At 56.0% G+C, this 17,444-nt stretch overlaps 1 protein-coding gene across 6 annotated transcripts in view; it reads right to left on the bottom strand.

The window, feature by feature from the left end:
* Nucleotides 1–17,444, bottom strand: part of SHANK3 (SH3 and multiple ankyrin repeat domains 3) — a 59,563-nt gene that overhangs the window by 29,405 nt on the left and 12,714 nt on the right. For all 6 annotated transcript variants that reach the window (XM_070053144.1, XM_070053146.1, XM_070053147.1 and 3 more), the window contains exons 11-13: nucleotides 6,647–6,920; nucleotides 4,260–4,453; nucleotides 3,453–3,566 (exon numbers count right to left, since the gene is read on the bottom strand). In XM_070053144.1, the coding sequence (XP_069909245.1) occupies nucleotides 3,453–3,566; nucleotides 4,260–4,453; nucleotides 6,647–6,920 (582 nt within the window). The remainder of the gene's footprint in view (nucleotides 1–3,452; nucleotides 3,567–4,259; nucleotides 4,454–6,646; nucleotides 6,921–17,444) is intronic.

The following is a 17,444-nucleotide window of genomic DNA, read 5'->3' as shown; positions in this document are numbered from 1 at the left end:
GCCAGGCCCACACCAAGGGTGCACCTGAGAGGCAGTTTGGGGGCTGCAGCACAAGGAGCTCGAGAGAGGGCAGGAAGTGAGGGCAGGAAGGGGCCTGTCTCTCTCACTCATCGCGGGCTTACGGGCATCTGTCTCTGCAATCTTAGCACCCGGGACAGCACCTGGAGCAGAAAGGCCCTCTGCGTGCTGGCTGGCGGGGCAGGAGGATCTGTGATGGACAACAGGAGGATGCACGCTGCAAGGCACAGATAGAGGACAAGGGGCCAACTGGCAGGTGAAGGGAAGGAGGGGAGGAGGGGTGAGAGGGCAACAGTCAAGGAGCAGACGGTGGGCGGCCGGCAGATTTGTAGGGGTGGGGAACGTCCAGCCTGCAGGCCACGAGGGCCCACAGAATCACTCAGTCTGGCCCTGCTAAAGGCCAACTGCAGGTGCGACTTGCAATTCAGTAAGTCTACAGCAGGCTGGTTTTTAAACTGACAATGTGTATGGCCCATGAATGATGTTATACGAATCCAAATGGCCCTTGGCAGAAGAAAGGTTCCCCACCCTGGATTAGGGAGAGCCTGGGTGGCCTGGGCTGGCTGGGGGACTGGTGGGTGAGTAAGGGGGTGGGACGTGTGGGGACTCAAGGACAGGAGCAGGTGCAGATGGAGCAGAGGCTGCACAGACGGAAGCTCCTGTCCATGTCCAACACAGGCCCAGGCTGCAGGTCTCTGCCACTGACCTGAGTAACCCTCGGGAGTGCACAGCCCCCACTGGGCCTCTCCCTATACAGCAGGGAACTCCCCTAGAGGACCCCTCAGGCCCTGAGGCCTGTCATCTCCCAAGCAACTCTCTTCTCTCTTCCCACACCAGGGCCCCTGTCGCTGAGGTCCTCACACACCGACACCCACAGCCCTGGCGCTCTCTAGACCAGCACGGCCAGGCCTCACCACTGTCCAAGGACCTCACACCCCAGGCCCTCTCCAGGTCCAGCCAGCCCAGCAATGCTCACGGTCTCTGCCCACAGAAGGGTCCCCACCCCGGCAAGCTTGAGTTCACCTGCCTCTCGTCATGATTTCTGTTGACCAAACTGTTCTTCTTATATAATACAAATGCATTTCCTGGCCTTCCTAGCCCGTCACATGAAGCCAGCTGGAGTGACACTGCGCAGCACAAGTCCCGCAGGCAGTGCCCCCCTGGAAAGAAAGGGTGGGTGGGAGGAGAGGCAGTCCCATGCCTGTCACGCTGGGCCTCAAGGGCCCTACATAAACTGGCCCCAGAAGGCAGCAACCCCTGCCCTCACAGCTCAGCTCTCTGCTTGCTCCACACCTCTGCTCAGTGAGGGACCAGGCCAGAGGTCCTGATCCAGCCCTGTACCTGTGGCTACAGTAGTCCCTCCTTGGTCTTCAAGTCCTTCTCTGTTCTCACTCCAGTCCCAGGAAGATTGTTTTTCCTTTGGATCTAGGCCTGTTGGAAGCAGGTTCCTGCTCCTGGGCTGCCCTTTGGCAGAGCCTGGTCTCTGGGCCCCAGATGGGAGTTTCTGCTCAGAACAGCCAACCAGGCTCACAACAGAGTCTCGGTGGACCACAGCTGCTCCCACTCCACCTGCAGGTCCCTCCCATGAAATTCTCCTGTCCACCCAGGTGGCTCTGCTGTTCACTCCCCCAGGGTCACATGGCCACAGCTGCTGTCCCAGTCTAGGAACTCAGCAACTGCCTGGAGGTTTCCGCTCCGTCACGCCAACCTGCTCATCTGCACCCTCCCTTCTCTGTAACCTCTGCAGCCTGCCCAGGCCTTGATCCCGACCCCATACAACCTACAAAGCAAGGCAGCGCCTGCCTGGTCTCTTCCTGCAGCAGTGCCCTCTCTCTCCTTGACCCCCAAGGCCACCTGAGTGGCCTCAGGCTCCCCTTCCAGCCTTGCCACCCCTCACACAGCTAACTGCCTACCGTGTTGCAAAAGGAGCCGGCCCCTCAGGGCCAAGTGGTGCCCTAGAAATGCACTAACAACAACCAGGACAAGTCAATGGCTTCTTAGCCAAAAAAGTGGCAAAACCGTGCAAGCGCCCAGGGCTGCTCCAACACACGGTGCTGGCACCTGCAGCCCGAGAACACCATACTCCTCCCACCCCAGTCAGGTGACCACGTAGGGGACGCGGCACAGGGACCCCTACCCTCTGAAGCCCTCTGAGTCCCTGCTAGCAGGCTGTGAGCTGGGCTTAGCTAACAGCAAACACCTAACACTTGTTCCTCCCAAATTCTGACCCTAGCCCAAACCTGCTTCCCTCCCTCCTCAGCGTCAGACAGGTCCAAACACTCCTGGATACACACAGTTCACGAGCAGAACTCTCATCACCGTGACAGGCCCTCCCTCAACGGGTCCAGTGGGGACCAAAATCCTCTCCCACCTGGACCTCGCCCCATCTGCCTCCGCAGCACAGCACAGCAAAGGGGCCCAATCCCTTCCCCGTTCCATACTGCCAGGGGAGCCCCGTGGGCAGGCAGGGGGCAGCCATCCAAGAGCGAGTCAGCAGCTGAACTGGCTCCCTAGGCCTCCACCAAGGGGCCACCTGGTGGGCTCCCTTGGCAAATTCTCCAACCAGGGAGGAGATGCAGCCACCCAGGCCTGAGCCCCTGGCACGCAGAGGGTGGGACCCGCCTACCCTCAGTCCAGGAGCACCCCTTGCTCCACTGGCTCTCCAGGCCTCAGGTTACACCACAGATCAAAGGGCCTCCCAGGGCCCCAGAAGGCTGTTGCCAAGACACACACATGGTCAGCTCTGGCCTGGGGGTCTCCAACAGTGGGCCCCTCAGATCCCAGGACACAGGAGTATACGTCCTGGGAACCCGGGTAGTCGGCAGGGCTGCACGGAAGCTGTGCCCCAAGCCCAGGAGCTGTGGCCTTCACCTTCACTTCCCCCTGCTGTCTCAGGGCCCACCTGCTGCCCTCAGACCATCCGGGCCACGGGCGCCCATGACAGCCCCTCGGGGCCCGACTGGCCTCATTTCCTCTTGGCCGAGCCAGGCCTCCCTGCTCTGCCCACTTGGACAATCTGTCCATTTTGGAAAAACGCCTCTTTTCTCACACTGACCTCCTTCCTTGTCTGCCAGCTACGCATGACTCGCGCTCCAAGCACCTGGTGTTTCTGTGAGGACGCTGCCGGAGTCACATGTGGAGTCTCATGGGCAGAGGCGTGGCCACACCCATGTGACTCTTGTGGGTATGTCCCATGGATGCCCACTGCGTAGGTGGCGTCTGGCAGTGTGCACACAGGCACACATGTTCATGAGTTCATGCATGGTGTGTCTGTGTCGGACACGCAAGTTTGCGTCTACTTCAGGTGTGTCTGACGTGACATCTAGTTCCTTCTCTGTGAATACTCATGTGGATTTAGTGCCAAGAGAGACCAGAGGGAAGCTGGCAGGGGCATGCGCTTCGGGGGCTGCTGGGGGCATGGTGGGGTCACTCACCGTGCCTGGCATCATACTGTCTCATCTGCACCTCCTCCACGCAGTCAGCAGGGAACCAGCCTGTGCGGCCCTTCACGGTCCCCTCCCAGAAACCGCCCTCCCCAATGCTGAGCACTGGAGGGGCAGAAGCCAGACAGGAGTTAGAGGAGCGCAGGGCCCCCGCCCCGCCCCCCCGCCCCCCACCCTGCCCTTCCCTTCCCACATCCTCCTGGCTGTCTCCCTGGGAAGATTTTGGGATCCACACAGAAGAGAAAAAGGAACAGATGGGCTGAGCTCGGGATGGGCATGTGGGGGACAGAGACAGGCGGATGGACACACTCCGGGGGGGCAGAAGGCAGGGGCCACCATCCTGGCCCTCACCAGCTGATCACCCTGCTCCCACCTCCCTGGCCAACCAAGGGCCACTGCCAGGAGCCCAGGGCCAGGGTGCTGTAGAGGTGTCTGGGAGCTGAGTACCCCACGGATGACAGAGACCCTCACGTCACAGGGTCCCACGACCCTGGAAGCCTTAGTGACAGAAACCCGCAGAACACACAGACCCTCTCCCCGTAGGGGCCAGGGCTCCCCCCTTCCCCCCGCCCAGGGATTCCAACCCAGCAGCCCTGGAAGTGACTCGGGAGAGGGCAGAGGTGAGGAGGAACCCCAGCAAGGTGGACGCCGCTCGGGCCGGAGCCCTTCACGGGGACGCGAGGAGTCCCCCGCGGCAGGTGCACTCCGCACAGCCCAGAGTCGCCCCCGAGGAGAGAGAGCGCCCTGGCCGGCCGCCCCGGCCCCTCCCCGCGCGGCCCCGCCCCCCGCGCCCCTCACCCTTCACGGCCTCGCCGCGGTGCAGCGGGATCTCGCCCTCGCCCTGCGGGCTGTGCGCCTTCACGGCAATGAACTTGCGGCCGGGGACGGCGCTGTAAAGTTTCCGCTTCGGGCCCCGCGGCGGCGGCGCGGGGGGCGCGGGGGGCGCCGGGCCAGGGCCGGGCGCGGGGCCGGGGCCGCCGGGCCCGCTCGGGCTGTAGACGAACACGTAGGTGACGGACGCGATGCCGGGGGGCAGCGGGCACGCGAAGCCGGCGCCCGGGGCCTCCATGGCGCTCGGCCCGGCCCCGCCGCCGGCCTCACCGCAGCCGCCGCCGCAGCGCCCGCCGCCCGCCGCCCGCCGCCCGCCCGCCCGCCGGGGGCCCGGCCCGGGGCCGCTCCATGGGCCGCGCCGCCGCGCCCGGCCCGCTCCCGCCAGCGCACGAGCCGCGCCCGCTCAGGGCTCCGGGGCCGCGGGGCTGCGCTCCCGGGCGCGCCGGGCTCGCTCCATGCCGCGGCCGCTCCGCGCGCCCCGCCTCCTCCGCGGCCCGGCTCCTCCCTCTGCGGGCGGCGGCGGCCGGCCCTGCTCCCTCGCTCGCCACCCGCGCCCCTCGCCGCGGACCCCACGGGCTGCGGCCGGCAGCAGAGGGCTGCAGCGCAGGGGTCGAGGGTGGCAGCCGCGGGCTGGGGCGCCGGGGAGCAGGGAGGGGCGCGGCGGGAGCGGGGCCCCAGCCCTCCCGGCTGGGGCCTCGGCCTCCTCACGTCCACGGGCTGGGCGCCCCAAGCCCCTGCCAGGCCTGCGTCCTCCGGTCCCGGACACCTGCCCCTGGCGCCCACACCCACTGACGACCTTTCCCAGACCACTGGGAACAGCCCGAGGTCTGGGTCCTCCACTTCAATTCTGCACGGAGCCTACACAGGCTCCCTAGTACTGGAGAGGCCAGGCCCTCTGGGGCGCCCCAGCCACAGGGGTGGGTCCTTGCCTTCCTTCTGGGCCGCTCATCACGCGGCCACCAGCACTGAACTACTCTGATGCTGCCCATTCTGCCAGGGATTCAGTTACTGTCAGCCGCACACACCAGGGACAGCAGTGGGGCAGGGGCTCCGCCAACAGGGGGCCCCCGACCACCACGCTCAAAGGCTGTCTTCTCACCCAGGACCACGGTGACCCCTGCCCTGCGGCTTTTCTCTCCTTAGTGCCCCAACCTTCCCAAAGGCTAGACTTGCACCCCCTTACCAGAACACCCCCTCGCCTGGACACAGCCCACCTACCCAGCCCCAGCTTTCCATGTTCTCAGGACCCCGAATGTCAGCCCACCACACCTGGCACCCACACACGCTCTTGGGGAAGAAGATAAAGGATTCTGCTGTCCTTACAGGGCAAGTCTTAATTCTGCATCCGCTGCAAAGACCAACACATGCACACACAGGAAGGAACGCAAGGAGGGACCGGTGCAGCCTTGAGACAGAAACTCCCAGAATGTGGTCTTTCAGCCTCGGGGCCTCAGAAAGACCACCAGGACCGGGCTGTGGGCTGCACCCGCTGCTGTGAGCACCTGCACCCAGGGAAGCCCACTCCCAGCTCTGGGACTCCAGACAAGCCCCTCAGCCGACCCGGGCATCTGGCCCCTCCTCTGAGCACAGCCTCCTGTGTTGTCCAGGTTTCACGAGACAACACGCTAAGGCCGCTCGGCTCAATGGCAGGCACCGGGTGATGCCAATGCTGTTTGCCATATCTCCAAATGCCTCCTCTGTGTCTGCTCTGGGGCAACCAGGCGTGAGAATGCCAGCTCATACCCTCAAGACACAAGGGCACCTCAACTAGCAGCCTGTACTGCGCACCGGGGGTCCCAGAGGGGATCAGCACCTGCCCAGGCAGCCGCCCTCACTGATGAGGAACCCAGGCACAGACTGCCCAAGAGCCAGGGTCCCCCAGCCTCACTGCACAGCTCACGCCGCCTATGCTAGTTCTGGGGATACTGAGTCGCTCAGGATCCCGGGGTTCTCGGGGTTCTGGGACTCAGGGTGAACAGTAAAACAGAAATCACTGAACTTTGGGGGTGGGAGAGGCCAGCGCTGTCCATTGAGGCAGGACTGGGGGTCACTGTAGGCTGGGAGACCTCATAGAGAGGGGCCTCCATCCATCCCCAATCTGTTTACCCCAGGCCACCAGCCCTCCAGGACACCCCAATGAGCCTCCTAGCCCTCAAGTCAGATCACAGGGCAGCCTACCTCTTCCTTCCCCACCGTGGAGGCCCACAGGGAGGCCTGGGAGCTCCCCTCCCCCAGCTACAGCACATCACAACATAGTGCCAAGCATCACAGACGCCTTATCTCCCGGCCTCCCAGGGCCAGCCACTCCTGGCTCAGGTCCTGGCACTTTCCAGGGCCACCCAGCCCCCTGGTACCTGATCTTGCTCTGGCTGCCCCTGCCTGCCGAGGGACCGCTGGCGTCGTTCTCCTGGTCGCCATCCCGGTCACGATCTTTCTCCTCCTGCAGCCTCTGGAGCAGCAACTGGTGGGGAAGGCTTCGCAGAGAGGGTCCGGGAGAAGCGGCCGGCTGCACCTCACCCTTCAGGTTGATGTCGCTGGCCGAGCGCTGCAGTGGCCGAGGGGACGCCAAGCCACTGGGGCCGGCCAGTCGCCGCCGCTTGGCATAGCTGGGCGTCTCCCTGAACGGCACTGGAGGGGCACAGGTGAGACTGTGAGCGACCAGCTGGGTGACCCGCTTTTCCCCGCTACCCAATCCCCCTGGATTTTAAAACTCAAATCCTGTGTTCCAGGCACTGCTTCAGCCACAGGTTGGCTGCCCTCAGACAGGACCTACCACTGAGGGATCACGCGGCAGCCGGGCCACCTCTACTCTGGCTTCAAGGGAGGAGCCTGCTCCTGCCCTCAACCAGATGAAGCCTTGAAGATGCCCAGATGTGCTCTCAGAGCTGCCTGCCCCACAAGCTCCGTCTGCTACAGACCACTTATAGCTAACTGTAGCCAGAGAAGCCATGAGAGGTACTCTAGACTGCAGGCACTGGCGTCATGGCACAGTGGGTTAAGCCATGGCCTAAGTGCCTGCATCCCAGGAGTGGCAGTTCAAGTCCCAGCTGCTCCACTTCCAACCCAGCTCCCTGCTAATGCCCCCGGGAAAGCAGTGGAGGATGGCCTGAGTGCTTGGACCCCTGCACCCACATGGGAGACCTGGATGGAACTCCTGGCTCCTGGCTTCAGATCAGCCCAGCCCTGGATGTTGTGGCCAGCTGGGAAGTCAACAAGTGAATAGAAGATCTCTCTCTGTTTCTCCCTTTCTATCTGTAACTCTGACTTTCAAATAAATAAATCTTACCAAAAAAAAAAAAAAAAAGAAGAAGAAGAAGAAAAGATAGTAAGTTAAGGAATATGATCCAACTACATACTATTTACAAGACAATCACTTTTGATTCAAATACATATAAATTAAAATTGGAAAGATAAAAGACATCTCAAATAACTAAAAGATGGATATATTAATGGATATATTAATTAATTAATGGATATATTAATGTCAGACAAAACGAACATTAACATAGAAACTGGGGCTGGCGCTGTGGCGCAGTGGATAAAGCCGCCACCTGCAGTGCCGGCATCCTATATGGGCACTGGTTCGAGTCCCAGCTGCTCCACTTCCGATCCAGCTCTCTGCTTGGGCCCCTGCACCCAAGTGAGAGATCCGGAGAAAGCTCTTGGCTCCTGGCTTTGGATCGGTGCAGCTCCGGCCATTGCGGCCAGTTGGGAAGTGAACCAGTGGATGGAAGACCTCCCTCTCTCTCCGTCTCTTCTCTCTCTGTGTCACTCTTTCAAATAAATAAATCTTTTAAAAAAATAGAAACTGTAACAAGACAGAGAAGATCATTATACTCCTATATTGATAGAAGGATCAAGTCATCTAGAAGATTAACAGCTATTAACACATATGTGCATATTTACATACATGCATATTAACAAGCATACCAAACAAGAGAAGACTGACACAATTAAAGAGAGAAGCAGATGGGTCTACAGTAGCAGTGGAGATGTCGATGTGCCTCCTTCAGGAATGGGTAGAACCTCTAGAGGGATCAACCACTGGGCCCGGAGACACTCAGCTCTTCCACAGAAAATACACCTAAGAAGCCTTCTCTAGTGCACACGGGACATTCTCCAGCAGAGACCATACGTTCATCCACAACACAAGCTTCAATAAATCTTAAAAAGACTGAAGACATACAAAATATCTTCCCCAGTCTTCTCCAATGGAATGAAACTAAAAGTAACACAAAGAACCTGGGGGCTGGCGCTGTGGCACAGCAGGTTAAAGCACAGCCTGAAGTGCCGGCCCCCATATGGGCGCTAATGCACCTGGGGAAGCAGTGGCAATGGCCCAAGTCCTTGGCCCCTGCACCCACATGGGAGACCTGGATGGAGCTCCTGGCTCCTGGCTTTGGCTTCCAGTCGATGGAAGATTTCTCTGTCTCTCCTTCTCTTTCTTTGCAACTCTTTCAAATAAATAAATCTTGAAAACAGAAAGAAAGAAATTTGGAGAATTCACAAATATGTAGAAATTAAACGCCACACCTTGAAACAGCCAATTTGTCAAAAAAGGGGTCATAAGGAAAACTGCAGAACTCTGAGACAAATGAAAACAAAAACACAGCATAACGAACGTTATGGGATGCAGCAAAAGCAGTACTTGGAGGAAATATATAGCTTTAAACCCCTCCTTTAGAAAGAAGAAATCAGATTGGACAGGTGGTGGTGTGGTTAAAATGCCACTGGGAGGGCCAGCATCGTGGTCCAGCCTGCAACACCAGCAACCCACCCTGGAGCACCAGCCGGAGTCCCAGCCGCTCCACTTTCAATCCAGCTCCTCACCAACACACCTGGGAGGCAGAGATGACAGCCACGTAGCTGCCCCCGCTGCCCAGCTTCTGGACATTTGAGGAGTGGACCAGTTGATGGGATATCTCTCTCCATCTCAAATTTTTTTAAAAGTAGGGAAAGTTCTCAAATCAATAACCTAATTGTACATCTTAAGGAACTAGAAAAAAGAAGAGCTAATCAAATTGCCAAAAGGAATGAAAGCAAGCAGAAGGAAGGAAATGACAGATTCATTAATTTTTAAAAAGAGAGAGAGAGGGGAGCCAGCATGTGGCTCAGGTAAAGCCACTGCCTGCAGTGCCTGCATCCCATAGGGCTGGCTGGTTTGCATCCCAGCTGCTCTACCTCTTCTTCTTCTTCTTCTTCTTTTTTTTTTTTTTTTTTTTTGTTGTTGGTGTTGTTGTTGTTGTTGTTGCTGTTGTTGACAGGCAGAGTGGACAGTGAGAGAGACAGAGAGAAAGGTCTTCCTTTTCCGTTGGCTCATCCCCCCAATGGCCGCCACGGCTGGCGCACTGCGGCCGGCGCACTGTGCTGATCCAAAGCCAGGAGCCAGGTGCTTCTCCTGGTCTCCCATGCTCCACTTCTGATCCAGCTCCCTGCTAATGCGCCTGGGAAAGCAGCAGAAGGTGGCCCAAGTGCTTGGGCCCCTGCACCCAAGTAAGAGACTCAGAAGCAGCTCCCAGCTCTTCGCTTTGGCCAGGCCCAGCCCCAGCTGTTGCAGCCACTTGGGGAGTGCACCAGCAGATGGAAGACCTCTCTCTCTCTCCTTCCCTCTCTCTCTCTCCTTCCCCCCCCCCTCTGTAACTCTGCCTTTCATGTAAGTAAATCGCTTTTAAAAATGGCATTTGGGGCATTACTACTGGTCTTGCAGAAGTAAAAAGAGCTCTAAGGTAATTCCATGGATAACCGTATGTCAACACGTTAGGTGAGCTACATGAGGTGGATGGATTCCACCAGGCCATCAGATTACCAAACTGACTCCAGATGAAACAGAAAGTCTAAACAGATCCATCAGTCATCATGGAACTCCCAACAGAGCCAACCACAGGGCGGCCTCACCAGTGAATCCTAAGCACTGAAGGAATTAACACGAAATCTTCTCAAGTCCTTCCAAAAACAGAACAGGAAGGAACACTTCTGAATTCCTTCTGTGATGCCCATATCACCCTGATATCAAGGCCAAAGACATTACATAGAAAGAAACACACAGCCCAGTGTAATCAAGGTAATACATCACATTAATAGAAAAAAAGAGAAAGCTACATAGGCAGGGCCAGCACTGTGCCACGTAGGCTGATCCTCCACCTGCAGCGCCGGCAGCACTTACGGGCACCAGCTCCTGTCCTGGCTGCTCCTCTTCCAATCCAGCTCCCTGCTACGGCCTGGAAAAGCAGTGGAAGATGGCCCAAGTGCTTGGGCCCCTGCAGCCATGTGGGGGACCTGGAAGAAGTTCCTGGCTCCTGGCTTCTGATCAGCCCCGCTCCGGCCATGGTGGCCATTTATGGGGTGAACCAGCAGATGGAAGACCCTTCTCTGTCTCTCCCTCTGTAACTCTGCCTCTCAAATAAATAAAAGAAACTAAAAATAAAAAAGAAGAAATGCTACATGAGCATTTTTACTGACACAGAAAAAGCATTTGCCACAAACCAGCACTGCTTCATGATAAACACACTCAGAAAACTATTATTGGAAGGGAAGTGCCTCAACATCACAAGGCGTTGCTATGTTTGAAGACAGTTTGTGTCCCCAAAGCCCCAGCTGTGAGGAAAGGCTTGGTTCCTGAGGTGGTGGAATTGCTCCTGGTTTGAGATGCAATGGCTCGCTCCCACGAGCACACACCCACCACTGCTCTCAGCCACGCGTGATGGTAGACCACGCCCGTGAGCCTCCCACTCCTCAAGCTTGGGAAGCCTCTACTTCCTATGCAACCTGTCTCAGGTGTTTCACTGTAGTACACGGAGCTGAGGAACAGACAGTTCTCAAAACCCCACAGCTAACACCATCATCAAAGGCAAAAGATGGGAGGCTTCCGCTCAGATCGGAACGAGGCAAGGGTGCCGTGTGCAGTGTGTGATTCAGCGCTGGGCTGGAAGCTGTAGCCAAGCAATCAGACGAGGAGCGTAAGAAGGCATCCCAACCGAGAGGAAGACGTGAAGCTGCCCCTACAGCTGCAGAGGGAAGGACCCAGACAGAAAATACCCGAGAATCCGCCAAAAATCCTACCAGAGCCAATAAACAAACGGAATAAAGTTGTTGGGTTCAAGAGCAACACCCAAAAATTACTTGTGTTCTGTAAGCCAGAAATGAACAAAAAGGAAATTAAGAAGAGAATTCCACTTATAACAGCAGCCAAAAGAATAAAATATCTAAGACTGAATTCAACGGAGGAAGTAAGATTTGTATACTCAGCAGGCGCCGCGGCTCACTTGGCTAATCCTCCGCCTGCGGCACCGGCACCCTGGGTTCTAGTCCTGGTTGGGGTGCCAGATTCTGTCCCGGTTGCTCCTCTTCCAGTCCAGCTCCCTGCTGTGCCTGGGAGACAGTGGAGGATGGCCCAGGTGCTTGGGCCCTGCACCCCATGGGAGACCAGGAGGAAACGCCTGGCTCCTGGCTTCAGATGGGTGCAGCTTGCCGGCCGCAGCGCACCGGCCTTGGTGGCCATTTGGAGGGTGAACCAATGGAAAGGAAGACCTTTCTCTCTGTCTCTCTCTAACTCTGCCTATCAAAAAAAGAAAAAAAAAAGATTTGTATACTCAAATTTTTTTAAACTGCTAAAAGATCTAAAAAAGAACATCCCATGTTCATGAATTGGAAAGCAGTATTGCTGACGTGCTAACACTGCCCAGAGTGACAACAGATTCAATCCCATCACTACCCAGATTCCAGAGTCCCTTAGCAGAAACAGAAAAGCAATCCTCAAAGCCACGTGGGGTCAGGAGAGGCCGGACAGGACGGGGAGGTCTGTGGCACAGCAGGCGGAGCCACATCCTACACCAGGGCCTGAACCAAACCCCGGCAACCCGGCATCCAGGGAGGCGACAGACGGTGGCCCAAGTGCCATGCAGCACTCATGCGAGAGACCCAGACAGAGTTCTTAGCTCCTGGCTTTGGCTTGGCCCACGCCTGGCTGTTGTGGGTTTCTGGGGAGTAAAGCAGTGAGTGGAATCAATCTCTGCTCCCCCCAGCACCGTCACTCTGCCTTTCACTTAAATAAGCAAACATTTTTTAATAGAGAAGCAGGGGCTAACAGCGTAGCACAGCAGGGAAAGCTACCAGGTGCAATGCCAGCAGCCCATATGGGTGCCAGTTCATGTCCCACTGCTCCACTTCCGACCCCACTCCCTGTTAATGGTCTGGGAAAAGCAGTAGAAAATGGCCCAAGTGCTTGCACCCCTACTTCCCATGTGGGAGTCCCAGATGAAGCTCTGCTAATCCAGATTTGGCTGAGACTAAGGGTGGTAACTTTTTTTTTAAAGATTTATTTAGGGGCCTGCACTGTGGCGCAGTGGGTTAAAGAACTGAACTGCAGCGCTGGCATCCCATGTGGGTGCTCGTTCGAGTCCCGGGTGCTCCACTTCTGATTCAGCTCTCTGCTAATGTGCCTGGGAAAGCAGTGGCAGATGGCCCACACGCTTGGGCTCTGTACCCACATGGGAGGCCCAGAAACAACTCCTGAGTCCTTGCTTTGGATTGGTCCACGCGTGACTGCTGTGGCCATCTGGGGAGTGAATCAGCCGATGGAAGATTTCTCTTTCTCTTGTCTCTCCCTCTCTCTTAACTCTGTCAAAGATTTATTATTTATTTATTTGAAAGGCAGCGTTAGAAGCAGAGGCAGAGAGCGAAAGAGAGAAAGTCTTCCATTGGCTGGTTCACTCCCAAACGGCGGCAACAACTGGAGCTTCTCAGGCGCCCGCCGCTCGCCTGTTTCCAGGAAGGACCCAAGAATAACCATCAAGAAAAAGTAAACTGAGTAAATGTGAGTGAAACAAACGTTCAAACTAATGCTTCAAAACAGGAGGTCTTACCAAGCAGGCCTGCCTAAAAATGGTTGTAAAAAGATGTTTCCGTGCCCTGGAATCTCAAGGCTACGTTAAATAAAGAGACTCACTGAACATCTGCATTTCTAGGTAAACACTAACACGCTGATGCTGAGTACAAGCTTGAAGTCTGCCTGCACCTTCATCTTGGCCTACAGAGCACGTAGATTACATTCAGGGTGTTAGTGAAAAGCACAAAACTGCATTGTAGGATAGTACTCACCTATAGAACACTGACACAGACAGTTCATGACACTTATTAATCTACAAAGTCAATAAGAGCTAAAAGTTCTAATTAATGTGTGTAATTAAACCTCTAGAAATACGGTTAAATAATTCTGCATGTGAGGGAAGTAAGGCATACTTCATTTGAGAGACAGAGAGAGTGCACTCCCACCTGCTAGTTCACTCCCCAAGTGCCTGCAACAGGTGGGGCTGGGCCGAGCCAAGCCCAGGCTGGGAGCCAAGAACTCAGCCAAGAGCTCCTGGGTGATGGCAGGAGCCCCACCTCCTGAGCCACCCCCAGTGGCCCCCAAGAGCTCCACGAGCAGGAAGCTGCAGTCGGGACCTGAGCTGGGACACTCATATTGGCCGTGGGCATCAATCTTCTTAAAAAAGAGGTGTTTCATTTATTTGAAAGCCAGAGTTACAGAGGAGGAGAGGGAGGGGGAGGGGGACGGGGAGGGGGAGGGGGAGAGGGAGAGGGAGTATCTTCCCTCCAGCGGTTCCCTCCTCAGATGGCCAGGAGCCAGGAGCTCCATCCACGTGGATGGCAGGGGCCCAAGCACTTCATCTCCTGCTGGCTTCCCAGGCACGTTAGCAGGGAACTGGATTGGAAGTGGAGCAGCCAGCACTGAAACCAGTACTCACATGAGATGCGAGCATGACAGGTCACAGGCCAACCCACTGCACCACCATGCCAGCCCCAACATGGGGTTCCCAACCGGCATCTTAGCCACTAGGCTGAACGCCCAGCCCAGACATCTCTCATACAGGAAGCCAGGAGGGTGAGTTTAAGGGAATAAAGCCTAATTTCTGTCCTCCGGCAGAACAACTGTTTCACAGTGGGAAAGAGGAAGAGTACAGGACAAACTAAGAGGTTCTAAGAAAACTCCAGGGGCCAGTGCTGTGGCGTAGCGGGTAAAGCCGCCTCCTGCAGTGCCAGCATTCCATATGGACACTGGTTCAAGTCCAGGCTGCTCCACTTCCAATCCAGCTCTCTGCTGTGGCCTGGGAAAGCAGTGGAAGATGGCCCAAGTCCTTGGGCCCCTGCACCCATGTGGGAGACTTGGAGGAGGCTCCTGGCTCCTGGCTTAAGATCAGCACAGCTTGCTGGCGCCACGGCTCACTAGGCTAATCCTCCGCCTAGCGGCGCCGGCACACCGGGTTCTAGTCCCGGTTGGGGCGCCGGATTCTGTCCCGGTTACCCCTCTTCCAGGCCAGCCCTCTGCTGTGGCCAGGGAGTGCAGTGGAGGATGGCCCAGGTGCTTGGGCCCTGCACCCCATGGGAGACCAGGAAAAGCACCTGGCTCCTGGCTCCTGCCATCGGATCAGCGCGGTGCGCCGGCTGCAGCGCACCGGCCGCAGCGGCCATTGGAGGGTGAACCAACGGCAAAGGAAGACCTTTCTCTCTGTCTCTCTCTCTCACTGTCCACTCTGCCTGTCAAAAAAAAAAAAAAAAAAGATCCGCACAGCTCCAGCTGTTGTAGCCAATTGGGGAGTGAACCATAGGATGGAAGACCTACCTACCTCTCTCTCTCTCTCTCTCTCTCTCTGCCTCTCTTCCTCTTTCCATATAACTCTTTCAAATAAATAAATAAATCTTTTTTAAAAAAGTGACAGAACCTTACAGGGAAGTCTTGGCCTCTTCACATTCTGTTCTAAAAAATAAAATAAAATAAAATGGGGCTTAATATCACAACTGCCCTGGTATAAAGCCAGAAGCTGGATTCCTAAGAGGTATACTTACCTTTTAGGCAGTCAGCCTAGCAGACTAAGGTTTGTGTCTTTTTTTTTTTTTAAAGATTTATTTTGTCTATTTGAAAGACAGAGTTAGAGAGAGAGGTAGAGGCAGAGAGAGGGAGAGGTCTTCCATCTGTTGGTTCAAACCCCAAATGGCTGCAATAGCTAGAGCTGAGCCGATCTGAAGCCAGGAGCCAGGAGCTTCATCCGGTCTCCCATGTGGGTACAGGGGCTCAAGGGCTTGGGCCATCTTCCACTGCTTTCCCAAGTGCATTAGCAGGGAGCTGGATTGGAAGAGGCGCAGCCGGGACACGAATTGGCACCCATAGGGGAAGCCAGAGCTGCAGGTTAGGGCTTTAACATACTGTGCCACAGAGCCGGCCCCTAGGGTTTGTAAGTTATCCGTGGCTTCCTATGCATCATGCTGTCTTTGTTATGTTTTTAACCCTTAAGAAAGTGGAGTCCTCGCCGCTGAAAGAGCCGAGGCTTCCTTAGCCGCGTGGCTCTCTGCAGTCCCCGCTCAGCAGCCTGGTGACCAGGCACTGCGCGGGCTCCGGGTCAAGGGCTCACATCCTCGACGTCGTCCACAGACTTCCCAAGCCAAACTCTGAGCTAAGCTTCTCTGACCCCAACTAACTCTAGGACATTCCAGAAGGACCCCTGAAACGTCCAGAAGAGAAAGATTAAACTGGTTAGGCTTTTTGATAAGTTAACTATGTGGGGAACACTGTCAACTGATAAATGATATCAAGCTTTAAGTTACATTTGTGGATACTCTAGAGCAATATGAAATTCCTAGAAATCTGGCACAGTGCTGTCAGCCATCATTTTGGTTATGATGTTAAAATACTGCATGTCACAAAAAATAACCAAGTTTCTTGTCAGCGGGATAATTATTAGAATGGGCCCTCATCAGAACTTCACCATCGCCATCTTTGGTCCTGCAACCAACTACAGTGTGAACTTTTCTCTTCTCCAAGGAGCCACACAGGCTTCTGAGGAATCCCAGAGCCCTGATGAAGAGGCTACAAGTGCAGTGGGGACTGTCCCCACAGCTTGGCTGTGACAGCTTCAGATGAGGGTCATTCGTCTGTTGTTTGTGTGAAAGAGTGAGAGAGAGAGAGGAGGAACAGAGGTGGGGAGAGACCACCTGCTGGTCCATCCTCCACATGGCGCAACAGCCACGGCTGCAGATGCAGGGAGCAGAGAGTGAGCCAGGAGCGCCAACCAGGCCACTCCACCGAGGGGGCAGAGGGTGAGCCAGGAGCGCCAACCAGGCCACTTCCACCGAGGGGGCAGAGGGTGAGCCAGGAGCGCCAACCAGGCCACTTCCACCGAGGGGGCAGAGGGTGAGCCAGGAGCGCCAACCAGGCCACTTCCACCGAGGGGGCAGAGGGTGAGCCAGGAGCGCCAACCAGGCCACTCCACCGAGGGGGCCCTCACCCGCTGCCACCAGGCACCTCAGCAGGAAGCTGGACCGGGAGCGGAGCAGCCACTCTCACGGGCGCTATGACAGGGGACGCCGCCATTGACAGCGGCAGCTCCACCTGCTGTGCCACAACACACACCGTAACTTCTCACTTGCAATTCTGCTTGTTCTTTATTTTAATGTTTTAGTTTCCAGACTTAAGAATCTTTTTTTTTTCATTTTCTCTTATGCTATCTATAGCTTGTAGCAATTTGGTAAAATATACTTTTCTGAATAAAAATTGAAATGTTGGCTTTTTCTCTCTGCCTAATCTTGTAGAATTTGGAAAGCTACTTGTGGATATTTTTATTTTATGACAATATAGTTATTTGCATAAGTTCAATAAGAATCTGTTCTCTTCCCTGATCTGATGGTTACACATTGTATACATGTATTGAAACGTCAGCAGTACCCATAAATATACACAATTACTGTGTATCAACTGAAAGTGAAAATACACTTAAAAAAACAATCTAGGGCAGGCACTTGGCCTGTCAGTTAAGACATGGACTGGGGGCCGGCGCCGCGGCTCAATAAGCTAATCCTGCGGCACCGACACACCGGGTTCTAGTCCCGGTTGGGGCACTGGATTCTGTCCCGGTTGCTCCTCTTCCAGTCTAGCTCTCTGCTGTGGCTCGGGAGTGCAGTGGAGGATGGCCCAAGTGCTTGGGCCCTGCACCCCATGGGAGACCAGGAGAAGCACCTGGCTCCTGCCTTCGGATCAGCGCAGTGCGCTGGCCGCAGTGCACCGGCTGCGGCAGCCATTGGAGGGTGAACCAACGGCAAAGGAAGACCTTTGTCTCCGTCTCTCTCTCACTGTCCACTCTGCCTGTCAAAAAAAAAAAAAAA

This window comes from Oryctolagus cuniculus, chromosome 11 (genome assembly GCF_964237555.1).
Source record: "Oryctolagus cuniculus chromosome 11, mOryCun1.1, whole genome shotgun sequence".
Lineage (NCBI taxonomy): Eukaryota > Metazoa > Chordata > Mammalia > Lagomorpha > Leporidae > Oryctolagus > Oryctolagus cuniculus.
The sequence above is the reverse complement of the archived record's forward strand: the minus strand, read 5'-3'. Positions and strand labels throughout refer to the sequence as shown.